Raw genomic sequence first — 22,227 nt, forward strand, 5'->3', positions numbered from 1 at the left:
ATATAGCACATCTAGCAAATTAGATTTTTATAGATTGTTAAGTCTAAATATCCATTGCAGTGCCTTGAAGTTCTCTGAATCTGCACAAAATGGGGGTAGGGTATTTCCCCACAATTAGTTATGGGGGATTTCACCAGTCTCAGAAGGACAGTAAGATACCGTGCAGTTACCATCATGTTGTAGGATGCTATGTGCATGATATTAATACACTGTAACACAGTATTCTCCCACCATAGCCCTTCCTATGGCAAGTTTAGACCTGTGCCCTTCATGCTGCTTAACTAGATATGTTCCCCAGAAAGTAGAGGTGTGAATATCAGTCTCCTGCTGTGAAGTGAATAACCCTCCTCTGAATACCCCTTCACAAATATCTCCAGTGTGCTGAAGGTTTAAACCATTCCCCTTTCACGAGCCCCATCCTCTTTGCTTGTCTGTATTGCAGGCAGCTTGGGTGATGGGTGCATGGCTCTGCCCATGGTGCACATTTGACCAGAGCTAAATGTCCCCCTACCTGCTGCTGTGATGTCTGGGCACTGGCATCCTAGTTTCCAGCTAGGAAAAGGCAGGCAGTAACCTCATCCAGAAAGAGCAGATGATGCTTCTCAGTGGAGGCCAGGGCACTGCTAGCCATGGAAAGCTCTTTCCTGGGCATGTCCTAGTCACTCCAGGGAAGTGAGGGTTGTTGCAAAGATAATTACAAGAATATAATTTTTCAGGCCCACTTTTAAGGATAAAACCCTTAAAATTAGGCCTGAAAAAAATATAATTTCACAAAATATTTTTTAATGAATATGTTTCTATGTGATGAATGTGTTTCTATGTGATGTTTGGCTTTATCCTCTCTGAACACTGCACTCATCAGCACAGCACAACTCAGGTGAATGGCTCTCCTAAATCTCACTTGGCAGCCACTTCAAATTTGTGTGTATTCTTCTGTTCAGTTCACCCCACCCCACCATCATGTTACCTCTCCCCACGTAAACACTGATGCACACACTCCTGCATCTGTAGCTGCATGGGGCCTGCCCCTCTCTGCCATTCTTCACAGCCTGCAGAGAGCTGCACAACAAACACAAAGCAGCTCGTTCTGTTATTGTACAATCTAAGACAACACAGAGTAGAAAATTAATATCACAGCATCCAAGGAATTCCCATCACCCTGAGCATGGTCGATAATGGGGGCAGATTAAACTGTGCAAAAAAATAGTCCACGGCAGGTTTTACTGCCACAGATTTCTTGGGCTGACCTTGTTTCACCCATGGCCTCAGAGCAGTATCAGCTGTTAAATCTTTTGGATCTGCACTAACTGTGCTCACTTACTGAATTTTTCTGACTAATAATAAATAGTAAAAAGAGAAATGATGGCTATAAAATGTTCCTGTCAAAGGTGAGATAGAATAAACACTATGCAGGGGAAGGAGAAGAGTCTACTCCCACATATGCTATCAATAGGGTTTTTTCAGGTGTGGTCCTGTCTATAAAAACAAAGATAGTTCCTAAGGATGCTTTTGTAGTTTGCACACCCTGGTGCCTTCAGCCCATGGCATCCATTCAGCTTATAGTAGCAGAGCTGTGATATAAACCTGGTGTCCAAGCTTCCCTGCAGAGCCAGCATATACCCATGAGGAGCAAGCTCAGGCCCATGCTAGCACAGACAGAAGGGCAATGGTTTCTAAGGAATCAGGAATGGTCAGCATCATAGGCTGATGCTCAGGTAAAGGTCACTGCCAGAGCCACCAAATAAACATACCTAGACCTGTATCTAGACCCTCAACAGTCTTTGTGTACCCACCAATGTCCTTCAACAAACAAAACAGCCATAACAGAGGCTGAGGGCTGCAGAAAAATTAGTTAAGGCCCTGCGCAGGGCTTCTATCAATCACCACGAGGCGATGTTCCTGTGAAAACTAGTCCCGCTTGGATTTCACAGTAGATCTGAAGAGCTGTATTGGAGCTTTAAAAAGAAGCATGAGCAGAAGGACTGGAAGCTTGTCCCTGAAGAAATGCCAGATGCCAAAAATGCCAAAAGGAAGATCTTTTGGATGCAGTGCTGACTCAGAAGAGGCTTATAGCATTCTGAGCAAAGGCACTGATTGCCTTCTGCTTTTGGTCCCTAACATGCTGGGTGACCCAAGGCTTTCCCTGTAACGGGGGCTTTCGTTAAAATGGTGGGCACAGCCGAAGGATGATGTGGGGAAGGCAGGCTGGACTCCTGAGACCCTGCAATCTCAGCAGCAGGGCGATGGGGAACTCCAGACGGCTCCTGCCATCTCAGGGACACAAATGCGCTCGTCCAGCACCAAACCGGGGGGTGGAGGGGCTGCGGCAGCCGACCCCAGCCCCGTCCTCCTCCGCACACCGGGGGGGTCCCGGCCTTACCACTCCCCACCGGGGCCGCACTGCCGCCCCCCGCCAGCAACAGCGGAGGGGAGGACGCGGCCCCCCAGCCCCGCCGCGCAGCCCCGGCGCTGCCCGGGGGAGGAGCCGCCTTCCCGCGGCGGGGGCCGGGGCTCCCCCCGCCGCCGTGCGGAGGGGCCGGCGGAGAGCCGCGGAAGTGCACTTGCTGCAGCCATTTCCTGCTCTTTGTGCGGGCGGCGCGGAGCATCCCGCGGCGGGGAGCATCGCACCCGCGGAGCGCCAGGTGAGTGGCGGGGGCTGCGCGGGGGCTGCGCGGGGGCTGCGCGGCCTTACCCGCTCCCATTCACCCGCCCGCCCTCCCCATCCTGGGCTGCGCGGGGGCTGCGCCCGCCGCCGCTCCCGGTACCCTGCAGCCGCGCAGGGTGGGCTCAGCGCGGGGCAGCGGCGGGGCAGGTGCGGGAGCGGGAGGCCCGTGCGGGCCGGGATGTGCGGGGATGTATCCCACAATGCTTAGAGCTACCTGCAGCGTTCAGCTTCTCCGCAGCCGCTGCAAAGCACCGGGAGGGGGGTGCATGGAAATAGCGCAAATCCCCCTGCTCTTCTCCGCATCCCGGCTCCGCGCACCCAGGCCGGGTAGAAGGTGCCAAGCCCGGTGCTGGAGGGCCCCGCAGGCCCCTCCGCGGGCGGCAGCGCTGAGTCGCGGCAATGCCTGGCGCAGGGAGATAGAGCGATGGAGGGGATGGAGCAGGCTAAAGGTGGCCCCGGCGGGGGCTACGGCCAGCGCCCGCATCATCCGTGGTGTGGGAAAATGGTGTCCCCGGGGGAGGATGGGGAAGGAGGAAGCGACGGGGTCTGAGCCACGGCCGGGAGCGAGGGGCTGGAGCTGCGCCCTTCGGATCGTGCTTTGGCTTCGGTTGGAGGCGGTGAAATCTTCCCCTTCTAAAGCCTGCAGCTCCCGGTGCGTGAGGCCGGCAGGAGCGAGGCGCGGCCCGGGCAGCGCGGCTTTGTATAGAACTTCCCATTGAAGACGCTGGGAATGCGCCGTGCCAGCCGCATCCCACCTGGGGAGGGAGGAATGGATGCGTTCTGTAGGGAATCTCTGCGGGTTGGAAGGGCCGGGAGGGAATAAGGAGAAGAACAAGAGGCACACGCTAAAACCTGCCTGCGTGCTCAGGGTTGTTTTGGAGAAGGGGGAAGGGTGGCGGTTGTGTGCGCTGTCAGAGGACGCTGCCAGCAGCAGAGCTTGTCCCCCTCGCCATCTGCCGCTTTCCACGGGGGTTCCTGGCCGGAGGGGGGTTGGATCACAAAGATCTCCAAGAATTCGGCTGAGTCGTTAAACCCGCCCGTGTCCCTGCTGCCCTGCGCTGACACCGAAAGGAAGCGCACCCTCGTGTTTTGCATGATGACAGTTGTCTGGGGTTAGTCACTGGGGGGTGCCTAGCCCGGTGTTTTGGTGTCTGTCACAGCCGTATAATTCTAGGGTAATTCCCTGCAAAGGACAATTCTCCTTTCTGTGTACAGTTAATTGTTATTAACGAAGCCTGAGGAATATGGAAAAATCTTCCATTTTCTGACCAGGGTCTCTTGAGCAATGCTCATTTCACGATGGTAATTTTATTAACAAACAGTCATCATTTTGCATGAAAAATAGGAAGATTGGTTCTGGAAGATAAATAATTTACAGTGCTGGCCTGTATGATTTGATTTCCCAAGAAGCGCTGTAACTGGCAGCAGTGGGCTTGCTTGTAAACTTGCTCTGAATTTCTCAGCTGTGTTGGCAGTGCAGCTCTGTGTATGTGCCTCCTTCCTGACCTCCTTCCTTTGGCACCAGAAAAAAAAAAATAAAGTGAAGTTATTCTGAAAAGAATAAATTCCAAAATAATTGTGTTGCTGAGAGACAGGCGGTGGAAATGCTTGGAACTGGGCCCTAATGGAATGACAGAAGATGCAGAGTGAAGATACAGAAGAGTGGCTCCAGGAGTCGTGCAGTTTGCCTTCTTTTTTTAATGGGAAGGGTAATTTCATGGTTATTAGCATCTGTGTCTGTGTAGGGCAGGAGCCCAGCTCTGCCAGCCTCCCTCATCTTTGGCTGTGTTTATTTGCTCCTGCAGAAAGCCTCTCCTGACTGTGGTGGTGGTTGAAATTACAAGTAATTCTTCCAGCGTGAGAAAAGGGGTTGATGAAACGCATCCTAAAACACAGGGGACTTCAATCCCATGCATTTTAGGCAAGGGTCAAACTAAACTTTTGCACCCTAAAGTTGTTCTTCTTGACTTAAAACATGTTAGTGGCCAGGAGCAGTTATTCTCTTGTTGTGAGGCAGTAGGTACCAGAAACATCCTGCTTTTATGCACCCAAGGCATCAGTCTGCTGGGGTACTCATTGGTCCAGGATGCTTCCTGACCACTAGTTACATGCTACTTTGGAGTAAGAGGGATAAACATTATCAGAGGGCAAAACCAAATTAAGTGACATTCCCAGGTTACCCAGGGACTGGAGAACAATCCAAGAACCCCAGGAGGTGACCAGCAGAAGTTTGTCCTCCTTCTCTACACTGCCATCTCCACAGCAAGTCATTTTGCTGCTCATCTCACCCCAGGCTTGCAGGGCTAGGACCGTGTCTTACTGCCAATCTCCTGGGCAATTCCCATTTTTCCTTGCCTCCTCTCCTGCTCTTGGTAGCTGCTGCAGCTCCAGTGTGGATGTCTGCTGTAAGAGCAGGCAAGCTGAAAACCGAAAGAGCCTGGGCCACTTCCCCAGAGCTCTCAGCTTCGAAGCGGAGCACACATGCATGCAACATATTCATCATTACCCTGCTTTTAGAAGTCTTTCTTTGTTCCCCCGAGCTGCTCTAACAATAACATCATCTTTGTTCCTCTCACTGCAGAGGATGATGTTTCACCAATACTTCTGGGCAAGCATTTTGATGGGGAAGGTAGGACCTGCCCTGCAAGTTCGGACATCTGGGATGTCCACCCTCAGTCTTTCTCAAAGCATTCCTACACCATCTGTTAAATCTGCCCTTCAGGCTGCTGCCACAACAGAGTCACTGTGTTGGGAGCTCTTAATTTCAGTGTTGTGGTGGTGAGGCCATGCTCTGTCCACATGGCCACTTCCATGTAGCGTCTAGAAGCCCCAGTGCCTCTGTGTGACCATTTGGCTTTAGAAGGTCTAAGAGATGACCAGAAGGGATGGAAACCTGGGATGGAGAGAGGAAGTTTCTGCAACAGCTGGGCAGAAAGTGTGGGCAGCACTGCACTTGAGCACTAACTCTCATTAGCGGAATCAGCCTGGTGGTGCATCTTTTTCCAGGATTCCCTTGGAGTGGGGTTGCCTTCTGCCAGGTTCGTGTTCAGTTTTGCCAAAAACATGTAGAACCAGAGGGGCTTTGGCCCCTCTGACCAGTGGCAGGATATGGAGAGAACTAGTTTTGTGAGACAGCTCAGAGTAGCCCGTGTGGCTGTGTTTGAGGCTGTTCAGGCAGGATGTGCTTTCTGTGTGCACGTGCTGTAGCAGCAGAAAAGCCCTGTTCCTGGGCAGGCTGCTCATGGGTGGTGCAGCCCCTGGCCTCATGACCACATGCACTGAAGTGCTGCTGGCAAACCACCACCATAGTATCATATGGTCAATGAGGTTGGAAAAGACCTTTCAGATGGGCTGACTCTCCTCTTCCCAGCACAGCCACCTCTGCCCTGAGGCCCAGGTGGTGGATGGAGGTAAAGGCTTAATGAGGACTTTCTGATGAGTGTCCCCAGGGATCCCCATCTTCCCTGGGCTGGAGCTGCTTGGTCACTGCCCTCCTCATTGCCGAACTGAAAGGATGAAGCTGTATTTGCTGGGGCAGCCCCAGTATGTTTGTATTAGAAACCTTTCTGCAGGAGGGTGAGGCAGCAGGACTTCCCCTTTTAGCTCTCTCAGGCAGCTCCTGTGGCGAGGAGATACCATGAAGCACCCCATGAACCATGCCAAGCAACTTCTGATGCCTTCAGAGCCTTTCTACCAGTTCACACCCCATCAAACTCCTAGATGCTCACAACTGGCAGTGGACCCCAACCAAAAGTAGGGCTCCCACAACCCCTACAGCCACCCCAAGGAGCAGGGGAGGAGCCTTGGTACCTTGGGGATTGCTCGAGGCTGCTCCTCTGTGAATGGTCTGGGGTGATGATCAAGGTTTGTTGGCCCTGGACCAGTATCCCCTCCACCATATGCTCCAGCTGTGAGGTTGCTGTCCGTTGCACTATGCTATATGCATGAGTAGGGAAGGTCCTGGCAGTCCACATTCCTCCCTATAGCCTCTGTTGGTTTAACTGTTGGACTTAAGAAAGCGTAGAATGGAAATCAGGAGTCCCCATCAAGCCTCCTCTATTAAACCCTCAAAGTCTGTGTAGTTTTTTCCATACATGTCCAGATTCCTGCACTTTGCTCAGCCATGGCAAAGCTGCCGGAAGATTGCACCGACCACTTGCTATAGTTTGACACTTCCTTTCCTGTTCATGTATTTCTACATGCTGCCTCTCTTCCTCTGAGTGCGAGATCTTTAGGGCAGGGACTGGCTTAGTCTTGCAGGTTTGTGCAGTGCGCAGCACAGCAGGACCCTGACACCGTATTTGGGACTGTATGTCCCACACAGCAGCAATAATTTTGTCCCTTGAGTGCTGAGCTCTTTGGGTCTCACAGGGTTATTGGAGAAGCATCTTTGATTACAGCAAACACCTTGTACAAGTGGCCTTAGAATTTGATATACAGAAAAATAAGAAATGATCCCAAGTAACCAGCCACAGCCTCAAAGCTCTAAAATGGAAGGGTTTTGTCTTCCCAAGCCTGAAGCGTGTAATGACACATTGTGAGTACCGGGGCTGTTGTTTTGGAAACCCAGAGGTGAGTCTTAGGGCACTGGAGGATGGTGGTGGAGAGCAGTGGGCAGCAGAGGAGGTCCATGGAGCTGGGCCAGTTGAGCCGCCAGCCTGGTGCAGAGCAGCGCATGGTGCTTGCAGGCAGGGAGGAAGCTGCTTCTGCCTAGGGGGTGCCAGGATGTAATGTCTGGTTTTGACGGTTGCTACAATTTGTAACAGGAAACCATTTTAACAAAGAGGGGTGAGGAAAGAAACAAAAATTTGGGCGTGTAGGGAAAAGGCTGCTTGAGATTTATTTTTTCCAGGCACTTATTTCATGGTGCTTCAGCTGCAGGTAAAACCAAACCTGTTTCTCAGCTGCCTGATACCTTGGGGAGGCATTTGTGGAGGTGGAATGGGTTTTACCAGGCTCAGGCTCATACATATTCTTGCAGCCCATGCATGCAGGCAGAAATGATGACAAGAGGCAAAGCAGCAGACTCATCCCTCTCATCACCCAACATGAAGCTGCCCTGGGAATAGACACAGTGTGCATCCCCCTTGGCCGTGGTCCTTGCTGGCTGAATGTGTGTCTGTCTATGGATGTCCTGAAGCCATTGTCCTTCCATGCTCCCAGTGCTGGAAATGAAAAGCAAACTTATATTCTTGGAAACTATGACTCAACTAAAAGAAGAAAGAGGACCTAAGGGATTTGTAGCAGATAATGGGCTGAATATGAGCACCTACAGAGATGCTGTTGTGACCAAAGGAACTGGTGTGATAGTATGCAAGGAGGGAGGTTACATTGCTGTTGTATCTGGTCCTTGTGCAGACGCCACTGGAGCCTTGTGTCCTGATACGGTGTCTGCACTTCAGCAAAAAAGCTTGAAAATGGGATCAAGCTTAGAGAAAAGCCAAAGAGATGATTAAAGGATTGGAAAATGTGTTCTGTAACGAGACAGGCAAAGAGCTCAGTCTGCTTGTCTGAGCCGAAGTGCAGGTTGCAGGGTGCTGTATTGAAATGTATGAGTATCTTGATGGGGACTTTGATAACAGAGAGCTCCACTGTCTTGCAGATTATAGTGATAAAACTGATGGCTTACATTTGAAACTAGACAGGCTGAGTGGGGGGAAAAAAGGGGTGATCTATTAATTGACTGACATGACAATATTTAAAGCATTTTCCCTCTGCAAACATGTAAACGCAGGGGGTGTTTTTCTAGGAGACCTAAGCTCTAGGTCAGCCACAGCTACTGCACATGGATTAGGTATTAACTGGGGAAGCCCTGTGACTGTGGTTATACAAGCGCTCGGCCTGGGTGACAGCAGCCGTCCCTCCGTGCTTGTGCACTTCCAGTGAAGGTGAATGGCAGAGGCAATAAGGACATAGAGGTTTGGTTCCCATTAGGTAGCCTGCCTGGGGTAAATGCCAGTGAGCCGTCAGAAACATTTCCCCTTGCTTTTTATTTCGTGTGCAAATGGCACTGTTGGCAGCCCAGAACTGGGCAGGGGACACGGCCTGTGAGCTAAAAGCAAGGAAACACTCTTTAACAACAACTTCTTTTTCTGCTGCTTGCAGTGCCACAGCCAGCCTGTGCAGCACTCCATCCTTTCCGGTTCACCTTTGAGAATGCAGTTTGTTGTTTACAGTTTCCAGCACCATTCATGTGTGTGAGAAGTAGAGCATGTGAGTGTCAGCATCGGTCAGACTTCTCTAATTGTGCTGCTTCAAGAGGTATTTTTGACACCACTTTGCATTCTGGAGCACATGCTTTCACTTGGGGCTGCTGAAGCTGCACGGCAGCACCCAGCAGTTCTCTGTCTCAAACAGTTTTGCATAGAGTTAGCAGAGAAGGGCATGTGTGGGTAGTTGTGTTCCTCTTATTCTGCATTTGTACTCTGCTGTTGAATCTCAGAAGGAGAGATGGCATAGAGACATAGGTTAAATACACAAGAAAAGGAAAACGAGATAAACTGGGATCATGTCTCCTTGCAGTGCCAACCAGTCGTGGTTCTGGTTTTGTCCTTTGGCACTTTTTCACTCGGTCTTCTGGTGGCTGTCTGTATCACCCTCTATTTTCCTTTGCATTTAGTGTGGAAACTGAACATCCAGAACCATGACCACTCACGTCACACTAGAGGATGCCTTGTCCAATGTGGACTTACTGGAGGAGCTGCCTCTGCCGGACCAGCAGCCATGCATCGAACCGCCTCCATCCTCCATCATGTACCAGGTAACTTCACCTCCGGATGTGGCGGGGCAGGGAGGGCTGTTCTTTAGCTCACACAAAGCACAGGGGCACATGGTGCTGTGAGAACTAGCCAAAAACATCCTGGGTTCAATGTGTTTAAGGAAATGTTCAGAACAGATCTAGCCACAAAGCTGTTCCCAAAGCCTTTAAAGGAAAGCACTAGGGACTGGTGAAAGGGATTGTTAAGGCTGAGCAAGACATAGGGAAGTTAAAAATGACGACCAGAGTGCTTGAATGGGTAGGAAGCAGGAGGTAAGATTTGTGATAACAGCAGAAAGTTCTCAGCGATCTTTTATTGTGCACGTAGTTCTGTGCTTCCTTTTTATGGCAGTGCATGCGTCTAAGGTCAGAATCAACGTTCTGCCTGCCTTTGGCTAGCCTTTGCCGTTACACAGCTGGAGCTGCTGATCTGGGAAGCCAGTGGCATGCAAGGGAGGGCAGTCACTAGAATCACTTCTCTGCCTTGAAGAGCCACAGATTTAGCTGCAGCTGCACTGACCAAGCAAAGCTTGGCGTGAGCCCAGGGCAAGGCTCAACCTCCTGCTTTCAGATGCACAGCAGGATGCCTTGGCTGCTTGTCTACCACACCCTGCCCTATAGCACACACCCAGGGTTAAATATAATATGGGGTTACTTTCTCCATCCTGCTACTCCGGAATTCGTGGACTTGCCCATGGCAGTGTATAAATACACCCGCACAGTGATTGCAGTGCTGTGCACACAGGGGTCTGAAATTACAGTATCTCTTTCAGCAGGTCAGATGCGGGCTCATTCAGTAGCATTAGTATCTCTATGGGCTATCAGACCCAGAGGCAGTTCTGGGCAGTTCAGATTTCATCTTTCCCTGGAAAATCTTGATATTTTTTGCTTATCTCTTCTCTCAATAAATATTTAGTCTATGCTGGCTTATGTCTTGTGAGGGGCTCAGGATCAGGCCTTATGGCACAACCTCCTTTCAGGGCCGTTAGTGTGTGCACACAGCTGGGGCTAAAAACCTCCTTTAAACTGGATCTCACAGTGTTGGCCAAGCCTGTTTCCTCATCACAGTTGGTTTGTGTGTAGCCCTCTCCCTTGCTAACCAGAAATGCATAGGCAGCCTCAGCTTTTGTTGTCACATTGGTCATATGTGATGTACTGGAGGCACTAAAACGAGTAGCCCTGTGGCCGTGGATCTGTGCTCCTGGTTTTCCCCCTCAGGAAATCAGTTATTGAGGTGAGTGTGGTCACTGCAATGCTAATGCCATTGCAAGGAGCAGCTCTGAGTGCCTGGGACTCTGCCCTCCAGTAGACAGCACCAGCCAGCCCTCACAGAGCACAGAGCATGTGAATGGGCACTTGGTGCACAGAGGAGATGAGGAGGTGCTTGTTCATACCCTGCCTTGCTCCCCTGGCCTGACCCAAGTAGTAGTTCAGCTTCCAAATCAACTGTTTGTCCCAAAGCATCTGCTTGCCAGAGCAGTGCTAGCACTGATAACAGCACCTGGATGAGTGCTGACGTTCATATTTATGTTTTCCAGACTTCCCACTCCCTGCCCTTTCTGTGTGTTTATTCTTTACCATTCCTGCTGACAGGATGTGGTGTTTCCCTAGCTGCCAGGACACAAATGGAAATTAATGAGTTACCCAGCTAAAATCCTTAGAACAATTGCTGTGGGTTTGCTGGCTGGTGTGGCTGCAGTTCCCTGTAGCTGATCCCCAGCTGAGTCTGGCTTAATTTTACAAGGGTTTGTCAGTTTTGATTGCCACATTTTCACACATAGAATCTGCAGGATTTCCTCTAATGATCATGTATGATTCAGAAGCTTCTCAGGCTGCATGTATGAATCTACTTCAGACATAGAGGCACAGCACCTCAAATTGCCCATAAGCTGCTCCCATGCCCCAGAAGCCATGTTGATTCTTTTTGCCAACACATCCCATGTTGGATTATATCAGGTGAGCAAACCACCAGCTGTACGTTAACCTGCCTCTATTCCACCACAGGCTAACTTTGACACAAACTTTGAAGACAGAAATGCCTTTGTGACCGGCATTGCCAGGTACATCGAGCAGGCAACGGTGCACTCCAGCATGGTGAGTCCTGAGGGCTGCCCCACTGATGCTGAGCCTTTGGTGTGTACCCTGCCCCAGCAACACCTCTCTTGTCTTTCAGAATGAAATGCTGGAAGAAGGCCATGAGTACGCTGTGATGCTTTACACATGGAGGAGCTGCTCACGAGCCATCCCCCAGGTACTCAAGCCCTTTCCCAGGCAGGAATGTTCTCAGAACACCTCACTGGTTTTGTCCTTAGTGTGGGTTACTTTGGGCTGGAGAAAGAGAACAAAAGAGCAGAGAAGACTGAAGCAAACAGAGATGCTGCAATGAGAGACCACTGACTCTTCAAATAGTCTTCTCCCCACCAGAGTCTCAACCACCAACCTCAGGAGCTGGTAACCATTTAAGGAGCAGATCTGTGCTGCTGTCCTAGCAAAGGATACCTGCTCTGCAACCTCAGAGTTGCAGGGCAGCTCTGCATAGATGTATGATGTTGGAGAGCAATATCATGTATAGATAAGGCTGTATCCCTGACCCCCTAACAGCACCTCTCAGCTCAGTCACACTCACTGCAACCCAGCTGCCTTTATATTCATTTCCTGGTTTCATGAACCGCTCCCCTGCTCCCCAAAGCAACCACATCTGAAGTTATTTCATCCCCACAGTACCAGCTTGTTTGTCCTACAGCTGCCAACAGGACTCAGCTGAGCAAAGCTCTGATCCAGAGCTGAGGATAATGCTGTATTTTGTCACTTAGGTCTTTATCCACTTCTCTGTCTGGAGAGTGGGAAGGCTTTGCTTTAATTACAGCACTGTGGTTATTTCCTTCCCAATGCACCACTTGAATATTTTTCTCTCTTATGGTGTTGGGTGATGGAGTTTACTTCAGAAAAAGGCAGTTAGGTTTTGGAAGTTGAGAGTAAACTCATCAGATCTGGTTTATATCGCACTCTCCTGATTACCAGTGTGTAACAGGAACTTATATCGCACTCTCCTGATTACCACTGTGTGCTATCAGGAACTTATATCGCACTCTCCTGATTACCACTGTGTGCTATCAGGAACTTCAGTTTCAGTTAAAAATAGCCCCAGTACCGAGTGGGACTCTTGTGTTATTTGGAGAAGGGAGCCCAGGCAGCCTGGGATGAAAACAGCAGATCCTCTCAATACGTGGCAGACTCAGGCTCTCCCTGACTTGCACAGAGCAGATTAGGCAGCTGGGGCAGGTTTCAGCATCCCAAACTGTTGGGACGCTCTTTCTGCTCCCATGCGAGTCCCAGAATTGTAGGTGTTATGTGAAGACATATGAAGAAGCACCTTGACACACCAGAAGCATTTCCCCAAATGCCCTTTTTTGCTGCTGATACACCAGAGGATCCTGATCTCCCCCAGTTTTGATCATTCTCCATCTCTGCTGCTAGTTCTGCTTCAACTGCTTTCTAGTCCTTCTCTCTCCAACCTGAATTTTGGTGGCTTCATCCTGCAAACACCTACAGACATGAGTAAGGTTGCCCACGTGGTGATTCAGACTCTAGCTCGGAGCTTGTATTCCGCAGTGTGAGCACGTGCTGGATCACTGCAATAACACCAACTGATGGTGCACTTGGGTGGGTGCAGTGCACTTCCCTTAACCCTGCAGATAAAAGGGTTTTCAGCGCTTCCATGGAGCCACGAACAAATATTTCCACATGGCTGGCAATGGCTGTGTTTGTGATTCCCCGGGAAAGGTCAGACCTCAGCTCCCCTCGGGTTATACTCTGCTGATGGTCTCATGAGACCCAGCCATGGGGAGATTTCTGCTGCTGATTGGATGTTTGCTTCTCTCCCATTTATATTTGATGTTGTGCTGTTGCTGCCTCTCTGGCTGTGATAACAGAAGGTGGATTGTGGCTGAGCTGATGGCAAGAGTGCCACAGATAACCTGTTTTAGTGTCCTCCCATCCTGGTCACCACTATGATGTTTGTGCCTCTCTATGCACAGCTTGTGGGGTCCCTGCTCCCTGCCCCATTCTCCCCACTGGGGCTGCAGACAATGCCACATGTGACAGAGGAGCAGACAATACCATGGTATAGGGTTCATTTACAGAGTCACCAGTTTTGATCTTGCAGTGACCCCTGCACTTTGCCATGGGGCACATGGCTGCAGCCAGGGGTCCTGTCCCCAGCTCCAAAGCTTGGCTGCTCGGTCATGTACCTCCCTGTGCCACATCAGAGACTGGTTTTTGAGATGAAGAGCAGAGCCTACACCCTAAATGTAGACCTCTCTGCTGCGAGCTGCATCCTTGTGGCCATCAATATTGCCTGACTGCAGTATGAAACACCAGAGTAGGGACATTACATTCCTCACTACAGGGAGGGCAAAGCTACTTTCACATCTTCCCACATGTCCCCTCATGCTCTGTGCATCAGCTGCTGGGGTACTAAATTTGCATCAGAGGTGTCAACCCCTTCAGAGCCTTGTGTCAGCAACAGCTGGAAACAAAACCAGAGGAGGACAGCAGCATGCATTGCCCTGGGCAGTTGGGGTTTTCCCTGAAAGTTTGGCAGTGACTCCAAGTAACTGCTTGGAAATGAGGTGGATGACAACTGGGTAACTTAAATTTAGCTTCCTTAGGATGCCAGTGAATGTGACTCACTTCATTGCTGGTAGCCACATACACACCCAAGCTGTTGGTCAGCAACAGAAGCAAGTTATCCCAGCAAGGCTATAGCAGAGCCATAGTGTGGTGCCTCGTGTGTCCATGGGTCTTTACAATGCAGTGTCTCAGATAATATTATAATGTAACATCCCCACATTGTGTAACATGTCCAGACTCCATATTGCATGTGTTCTACCCCAGACAAGTGCATTTAGAAGACTTATTTCTCAGAGTCAAGATTGAGGCTGTTTATAATGCATGGAGAGAATGTCACACCTGAGAAATAGCCCCTTCTGCTGTCACCTGACTGTTGGAAATGAGATGGATGACAACTTGCCCCAGGAAAAAGCTCCCTCTCAGCTCCTCCGTTGTCCTCAGATGGGGACAGGATTCACTCTGAAACAAGAAGATGGTGGTTGCTGCAGTCCATGGCTGTGTTAGAAACTGGTGCTGACAAGGATGATTTGTCTTTGCAATGCAGGTGAAGTGCAACGAACAGCCAAACCGAGTAGAGATTTATGAGAAGACAGTGGAAGTCCTGGAGCCAGAAGTCACCAAGCTGATGAAGTTCATGTATTTTCAAGTAAGTGGTCAAATAGATAGGCACTTGCCTGCCAGGCCAGCTTGGACAGTCCCTAAGCCCCTAAGTCTCTTCCTTGCAGCCACCAACAGATACCTGAGACCTCTCTGAAGGAAAATCTGTGTGTCCCTTACTCATCCCCAGAATCCTGTATATGAGTTGGAATGAGCACACCTCATCCCCTGCAGCTCATGGAGGCCCAGAGTCCCCACTATGTGGAGCTAACGGGTGGCACAAGCTCCTGTTTTTCCTGTGTGCTGGCTGTTGGATGTGAAGAGCTGTTTCTCCATCAGTGCCAGCACAGCTCGCTCTTCTGCTCCTCCCTCTGAAGCAAAGACAGGAAGAGCCAAGGGCTGGTGATGCAGCTGGTGCCTGGGGTGGTGGGATGCAGCCATGCAGCTGGACACGCTCCTGCTGTGCCAGCAGGAGCAGGGATGTGCTCACAGCTGCCTGAACTCGGGAGGCAGCCAAAGAGCACCAGAGCTTAAATTTAGCAGTTGCTACACTTGAGGCACTCAACAAAATACTGCTTAGATCCCAGCAGAGCAATGCCCACGTGGCAAGCACTGAGCTGCTGTGGGCTCTGGGGACCTTTCCCCATCACTGCTGTGTTTATAGCTGGCTGCAGCTGGGTTTCACCACTGGTTTTAGGTTATATATCCTGTAAGGTCTTTGTGCCCATCCTAAAACCTGGAGCCTGATTTTGCAGAACACACCACGCTCAAGGCAGGCACAAATAAAGGGTTCCAGGCACCTTCTCCCCTCCAGCACCGCGGATGTTTGTCTGCAGTGATTTGTTAACACAGCTTTGGTTCATGGTGGAGCCTCCATCCCCAGCAGAAAAATGCTTTTGTTGAAGGAAGGAGGTGGTGGGTGGGTGAAGGGGGTCCCAGTGGTGATGCAATGACCATGGGATGGCAAAGCTGTGATGACCCTGTCCTGCTTCCTTTCAGCGCAAGGCTATTGAGCGGTTCTGCAGCGAGGTGAAGCGCCTGTGCCACGCTGAGCGGAGGAAGGACTTTGTCTCCGAGGCCTATCTCCTCACACTGGGCAAGTTCATTAACATGTTTGCTGTCCTGGATGAGCTGAAGAATATGAAGTGCAGCGTCAAAAATGACCATTCTGCCTACAAGAGGTGAGAAGCAGGAGTGAGCACAGCAGTGTGCCTGGTATGCCTGCAATGATGGCAGGTGCACACGGCTGGAGGTTGGGTTTCTGTGCTGTTGTAGGCTCCCTTTGTGAGTTTAGGCAAATCTCTGAGCCCTGCAGTGTTTCAGTTCCCTCTTGGTAAAGAAAGGAAAGCAGAGCTGTACTACAGGGGAGTCTGAGGCTGCTGCATTGCAGCTGCAGGTCAAACAGGGAGGATGGATGGTGAGTCTCACACTGGGTGAGTGATCCTCGGTGACTTTGGGTTTCTCCCTTGCAGAGCTGCCCAGTTCCTGCGGAAGATGGCAGACCCCCAGTCCATCCAGGAGTCCCAGAACCTCTCCATGTTCCTGGCAAACCACAACCGCATCACACAGGCAGGTCCCTTTTCTCTGAACCACTTAACCTTCCTGTGAGCAGAGAGAGGCAGTGATTGTGCCATGGCTGACAGCACTCGAGGCCAGAATTTGGCCATAGCTGTTGGGTCATTGCCAGTGACTCTGATGGTCTTCTGGTCAGGCTGTGTAACTGTAGCAGTATCTCCTTCTCATGGTTCATCCTGAGTGGTTTTGAAGGTCTCTATGACAAGACAAAGATGACCTAAAAGTTACAAGAAGAGCTCTTGAAGGGGAAGTTTCTGCCAGAACTTTTTCCCATTTTCCTCAGGAAACCCATCCAGTCTGTGTCTGCAATGCATGGGAACTGCAGATCAGCCCCCTTGGCCCTCCACACTCCACTGGCTCTATAGCTTTTGCTGATTAGGTACTGCGCAAAGACAGGAAAGAGTCAGAAAGTCTGCTCTGAGGCATCTTCCTTTCCATCTTAACTGTCTGCTGTTTGGCTGTCGTGATCAGTGTGAAGAGAGGAGCTGTCCTGCAGAAGGCAGGTTGTTCCGTATAGGTGGTACTGTGAGGTTAATGTTCTGCTGGTAACTGAATTAAAACACACAGGCGAGGTTTGAAGAAACCTTTTATCATTCCACTCTTAATCCTTCAAATACGTTTCTCCTCTGGTTTCTGCTGTTCCTCTGTCCATGTGGATAATGTGGCCCCTGTTGATGTTTCAGTGTCTGCACCAGCAACTAGAGGTCATCCCTGGCTATGAGGAACTGCTAGCTGATATTGTCAACATCTGTGTGGATTACTATGAAAACAAGATGTATCTCACTCCCAGTGAGAAGCACATGCTCTTAAAGGTGAGGTTTGGCCATTCTTATGAGGCTGGGTGCTTGTGTAGTTTCACTTTTGTTTTAGTAAAATGAAATTCCCTCCAGGGCTATGTTTCTCTTACTTTTCTTTTTACTTTTTGCTCCTTTGGGTTTACACACATCCCTTCTCTGCAGAGCCTGTATCCTCTGGACACACGAGTTAGTTATGACATAGAAAGAGCATCTTCATTCAGCAACAAATCTGTCTTTGTCCTCTTCCTATTTCCCTTCTGATCTCTGTTACTCAGTGTTTTCTGCTGCCATACCTCAGTCCTCCCATATTCACTTCTTTGTGGCTGAACAGACTGGATGTGGCCACAGGTTGGAGATGTCTCCCCCCAGTGCCTGATATGACACCTCTGCTGGGCAGTGCCATGAGCTGCCTCTGTTCCTGCTCTAATTTGGACCTTCTCCCATCATTTCTTTACTGTCCATTCTGGCCTTCTTCATATTCCCACATAGAAGTATTCCTTCTCTCTCCCTTTCCTATCTCTTCTCTACCTCCATCTCTGTCTGTTCCCCCAGTCTTTCCCAAGGTTGCTCTGCCTGCCTGGGACTAAGTACGTGTTTTGTATATTTGTCCTTACTGTCAGCCAGTTACTACAGTGATTACAGTCACTGTTACCCTAAAAACTTTATTACCATGGCATGAGTCAGCTAAGGTTCTTTAAAAGATAATGTGGATAGTTTGAATATCTGTAACGATCTGTACTGAATTAAAGGTGAAAAAAATCAAGAGAATATTTTAAGTTTTCAATTCTTCTCCAGGAGTAAAGGTTTGCTTTTGGGCTGTCGTTATGGGGGAGAGAGAAGGAACAAATTGCCAAAGCTAATGTTGTGTGTTTTTACACAGAAAACAGAAGCAATCCTTCATGTGTCCTCCATCTACCATGTACATCCTTGCAGATATGTGCATGTTCTATACAGTCTCAGGTGGTACAGGAGCCTGAAATGGTCTTTCCTCATGTTAAGTGATGGAGAACTGTCTTTGACTTGTGCTGCTGACTTCACACTAATGAAACCTTCCTGTCTTCTGCAGGTGATGGGGTTTGGCCTGTATCTCATGGATGGGAACGTCAGCAACATTTACAAGTTGGATGCCAAGAAGAGAATCAACCTTAGCAAAATAGACAAATTCTTCAAGGTCAGTGACCTATCTGGGTGAGGCTGGAGTTTATTGCAGACCATGAATTAGGAACCTGTGCCTGTACCATTGCACAAACCACAGGAATCATTACAGGTCCCAAAATCCTAAAGGGTCAAAAAAATTACCTTGGCCAGAGGATGAGTATTGGGATTCCTGTGGACATGCATAGGCACAGTGCTGAAGCATGGGTGAGACGAGTGATGCTAGCCCTCAGTGCCAGCAAGGTTGTGTATGGGTGAGTGGTGCCTGGGGATGGCTCTACTCCCATGGGAGCTATTGGGAGCTGAGGATGCTGCACAACGTCACTAGGCAGCCCTGCCACAGTGACTCTACCTGCTTCCTGCTGAGGGGAAAAGGATGGGGATAGTGCATGGGCTATGTTTTGTGGACAAGGGAAGGGTGAGCCAGACATTGCTTCTATCTCTTTGCACATATCTGAGGCAGGTTTGCAGTCTCTGGAGGAGCGCCATGCTTTCAGCCACCTGGCTGGTTTGCTGAGGTCTGTGTCGCTGATGGTTGCACTGCCCTTCCCCTCAGCAAGCTGCTGAGCTGAGGGACAGAGGACGCAGCTGGCCACTCAGTGTGTGATCTGGCAGTCTTACCTCATGTGTAAACTGTGCTCCCTGTAGAACAGAAAAAGCTTGGGAAGTTTGTGTTGGCTGGGATGTGGAGGTGCTCAGTGAGTTCTTCAAAGGGCTCACATGGTGGTTTGATGAACCGCTTTTGTCTTATCTGGGGTCTGGGTTTTGGGAAAAGAGAACCGAATGCGCTGGGAAGCAGCCATGCAACCTCCCATGCATATGTGCGGCTGAGTCCAGCCACGGGCTGGTCCACAGCTGGAGGCCAGGCTGCATCCTGGGGCTACTCCTCATGAGAAAAGTTTTGGATAACCCTGTTGCTTCCCCCCAAAATCTGGTGTCTGTGAGCCACTGATCATCACTGGCAGATGGAGCCTGCACAGCACCACCTGTGTCATTCACAGAGGGATATGATGCCTCCTTTCCATTGTGTGCTGCTGCACACAGGATGAGCATAGGGGGCATTTCAGCTCTGGGGCAGGTCAGCTCTAGGAGTCATGGTGGAATCTGGCAAGGGACAAAGGTGTTGGCAGCAAAGAACAACAGTTATAGCAGAAGAATCACAAAATAACTTCCCAGATGGAGCAACTAGTTTTCTTATAGACCTACTGAGCCTGAGCCTTCCAGAGTCCTTTTCACTCCACTGTATTAATCTTTCTTCTGAGATGGGAAGATCAGTTTTTGTTACCAACATTTGTTCCACATCAGGGAAAATGAGACGATGATGATTTTTGGGAGGGCAGAGCGCTTCTTCCCCATCGCTCTCAGCAGAGAGGGTTCTCCCTGCCTCTCTGCCCAGGAGCCTGAAAGAAGAGGTTGGTTGTGACAGGGTAGAGGATGCCTCCCTGCTTATTGCTCTGAGTTGCAGTTTATAGATGATGCACTGGGTCTGTGCAAGGGGGGGGAATGGGCAAGCCCAGAGAGCTGGTTTCATTAAAGGTTGGTGCATCCTCATGCAGAGGGTTGGGGACCTATTTACCCCAATTTGCATCATCTCCTGAAGACAGCTCTGAGAGCAGGGCTGAAATATCCACATAGGAAACTATGGACAGATGCCATAACCTCATGGACAGGGTGATGATGAGGTGGGTGAATTCCCTCCAGGTACTGTGGAGACTGCTGAGGACTGCAGCCCTGCAAAGGTGATTTATCATGTCATCACTCATTGTCTTCCATCTTTTCCCTGGTTCAGCTTTGCTAATTCAACTGAATCTTAGTTTAAGCAAGCCTTCAGTGTAATCTGTAGAGTTTGGTTATCTTGGTGCATTCAAACAGATGCAAAGTGCTGTGGGCCATCAGTGAATCAGGTAAAATGTCTTCCACTGCATGGAATAACTTTCTTCTCTCCAGCTTCTTTTCCATTTGCACTTCTCCAATATCTGCTGTGGTCTCACCTAAGCAGTTAAATACCACTCCAGACTATCAGAACTCAATAAGAAAAGGCCAAATACTCCTCTTACTACATCTGCTTATTGCCTTCTGATTAAATTTCTAGTGGATTGACCAGGAATGTGAGTAGTGAAAATGAACTACCCCTTCATTTAAACCTTTTATGGAAGTGCCACTGCGAGTCCCTGATGACAGCATTACACATCCTCCATAGAAGTCAGCCTGAGAAGTATGTGATGATGGGACAGGGAATTTGCCACCATCTTCCCTGCATTTTGGGGCAAGGCTTTTGTAGCTGGGTGAAGTTGAAGCTTTATATTTTATTGAAGAAAAGTCAGTAGCTCTTGGTTCAGTTTTCTTTGCAGATGAAAGCTTAGTGGGGCAGGGACCTGTTTGAGCTTGGGGTATATTCAGTGCACTTGGAACTTACTTTCCATCCATATCCTCCTGAGATGTAAAGGTTGAACATAACCATGCTATATCACCTGTGTCTTTCTCTTTTTGGAGAAATTTTAAGACACATCTGACTCCCTGTGGAAAGATGCTGTATCCCTGGGAGTCCAGGCAGCAAAGCAGCCTGCAGCTTCTCTCTGAAGGGAGCCATGCAGAATACCAGCATGGTGGCTTTTCATCCCTCTGCTCTCTTGGATGATTATGGTGGGAGGCAATAAGGCCTGCTCAGGAATGTGTTCTTCTCTTTTTGTTGTAAAACAGCTTTTCCTAAGGCTGGTTACAGCGCTGAACCATTCTGGCCATAGCCAGCCCATTGTCTGTGAGTCCAGGGCTCCAGAGCGCTCACAGAGGTGATTTTGCTCACACAAAAAGCTATGTGATCATTTTCAGTCGCTTTCTAGGTGTGAAATGACCCCAGGTCTAGGTTTGCACTTTGCTTTAAACAGCCTGACACTTCCCATAGCTCCAGAGATGCAGGATGCCCTCTTGCAGTCCCTTGTGTTGCTCTGGGCCCCAGGCTCTCTCTCTGCTGTGTTTCAACCATCTTTTGTTTTCTTTTCCAGCAGCTGCAGGTGGTTCCTTTATTCGGCGATATGCAGATAGAACTGGCCAGATACATTAAGACCAGTGCTCACTATGAGGAGAACAAATCCAAGTGAGTGCCTGCCATAATGTCTCTTGGCTTCTGTGTGTGTCCCGAAAGCCACGGGAGCTGCAACTGTCTGATGTGAGTGAGGTCTGTGCACTGGTACCCGTGTGTGTCCCTGTGAGGTGTGAGTCTTGGTGTGCCAGCTCTGTGTGCACGTGTGTACCTCCCTGTCCCTGCATGGGCACATGTCCTCACCAGCCCCTCAGTGCGTGTGCAGCCAGCTGTGAAGCTCCATGTAACCGTACCCCCATGTGAGGCAGGGCAGTGGGCATGCCTGGACCTCTGCTCTGCTGACAAGGGCTGGGAGGATGCTTGGTGGCCAGAAGTGAGGCAGAAGGAAGGAGGAAGGAAAGGTGGCTGGTGCATGGGTCAGAGCTGAGTGCTTGCGAGGTGTGTGAGTGTGAGCAGTGTGTCCCTGCTCTGGAGAGATTTTAATCCACATTTTTGAGCCCAGGGACAAAATCCTCCAGAGCATGAACACAACAGTGGATCCCTTTGCAGCAGACAGGGTGTCTCCTGTAGCTCAGGCTGCTTTCATGAAGATTGGCAGTGGGTTGAACCCTAGGCTCAGATGCACTGGAAATCAATGAATATTGTGGGAGAAGGGCAGAAATGGAGTCTGTATAGGAGAGCTCGGGAGCGGTGTGGTGCTGTAAAGAGTTTGCAGGCAGTCTGCTGCTCCCCTCAGATGAATTCGCAGATATTGTGTCCGATTGTACCAGGCATGTGGCCCCGCTTGACTTTATAGTTTTGCATCAGTTATTGCTAGAAGAATTGGTGTTAGGTTTGGATATCCTTGGAACGGTGTTTGCAACCACATGTAAGCAAAGCCCATCTGAGCTGTGTCTGGTTGTGGTGGCTGGTGGCAGCCTGACTCCCACCAGTGAGTGGTCTTTCACCTATAGGACCACACTGCATGAAAGTCGTATTTCTCCAGTGGCTGCAAGAAGCAGCCGAGCTG

The 22,227-nt window shown here is 49.8% G+C and overlaps 1 protein-coding gene across 3 annotated transcripts in view; it reads left to right on the plus strand.

Annotated features, from left to right (window-relative positions):
• The first annotated feature begins 2,435 nt into the window (after positions 1-2,435).
• The window catches only part of CYFIP2 (cytoplasmic FMR1 interacting protein 2), a 52,012-nt gene continuing 32,220 nt past the window's right edge, over positions 2,436-22,227 (plus strand). Inside the window, exons 1-10 of one of the 3 annotated variants that reach the window (XM_061360158.1) lie at positions 2,436-2,642; positions 9,285-9,425; positions 11,427-11,516; positions 11,596-11,673; positions 14,599-14,700; positions 15,651-15,832; positions 16,124-16,220; positions 16,910-17,038; positions 18,090-18,194; positions 21,184-21,272. In XM_061360158.1, coding sequence (XP_061216142.1) covers positions 9,309-9,425; positions 11,427-11,516; positions 11,596-11,673; positions 14,599-14,700; positions 15,651-15,832; positions 16,124-16,220; positions 16,910-17,038; positions 18,090-18,194; positions 21,184-21,272 — 989 coding nt within the window. In that variant the 5' untranslated portion in view covers positions 2,436-2,642; positions 9,285-9,308. Of the gene's footprint in view, positions 2,643-8,506; positions 8,614-9,284; positions 9,426-11,426; positions 11,517-11,595; positions 11,674-14,598; positions 14,701-15,650; positions 15,833-16,123; positions 16,221-16,909; positions 17,039-18,089; positions 18,195-21,180; positions 21,273-22,227 lie in introns of those variants that run through there. The other 2 variants (XM_061360156.1, XM_061360157.1) reach the window with 2 other exon arrangements.

The sequence above is a fragment of the Neopsephotus bourkii genome, unplaced genomic scaffold, assembly GCF_033783945.1.
Source record: "Neopsephotus bourkii isolate Nb327-2 ecotype Australia unplaced genomic scaffold, CSIRO-AGI_Nbou_v1 NB_1016, whole genome shotgun sequence".
Classification (NCBI taxonomy): Eukaryota; Metazoa; Chordata; class Aves; order Psittaciformes; family Psittacidae; genus Neopsephotus; species Neopsephotus bourkii.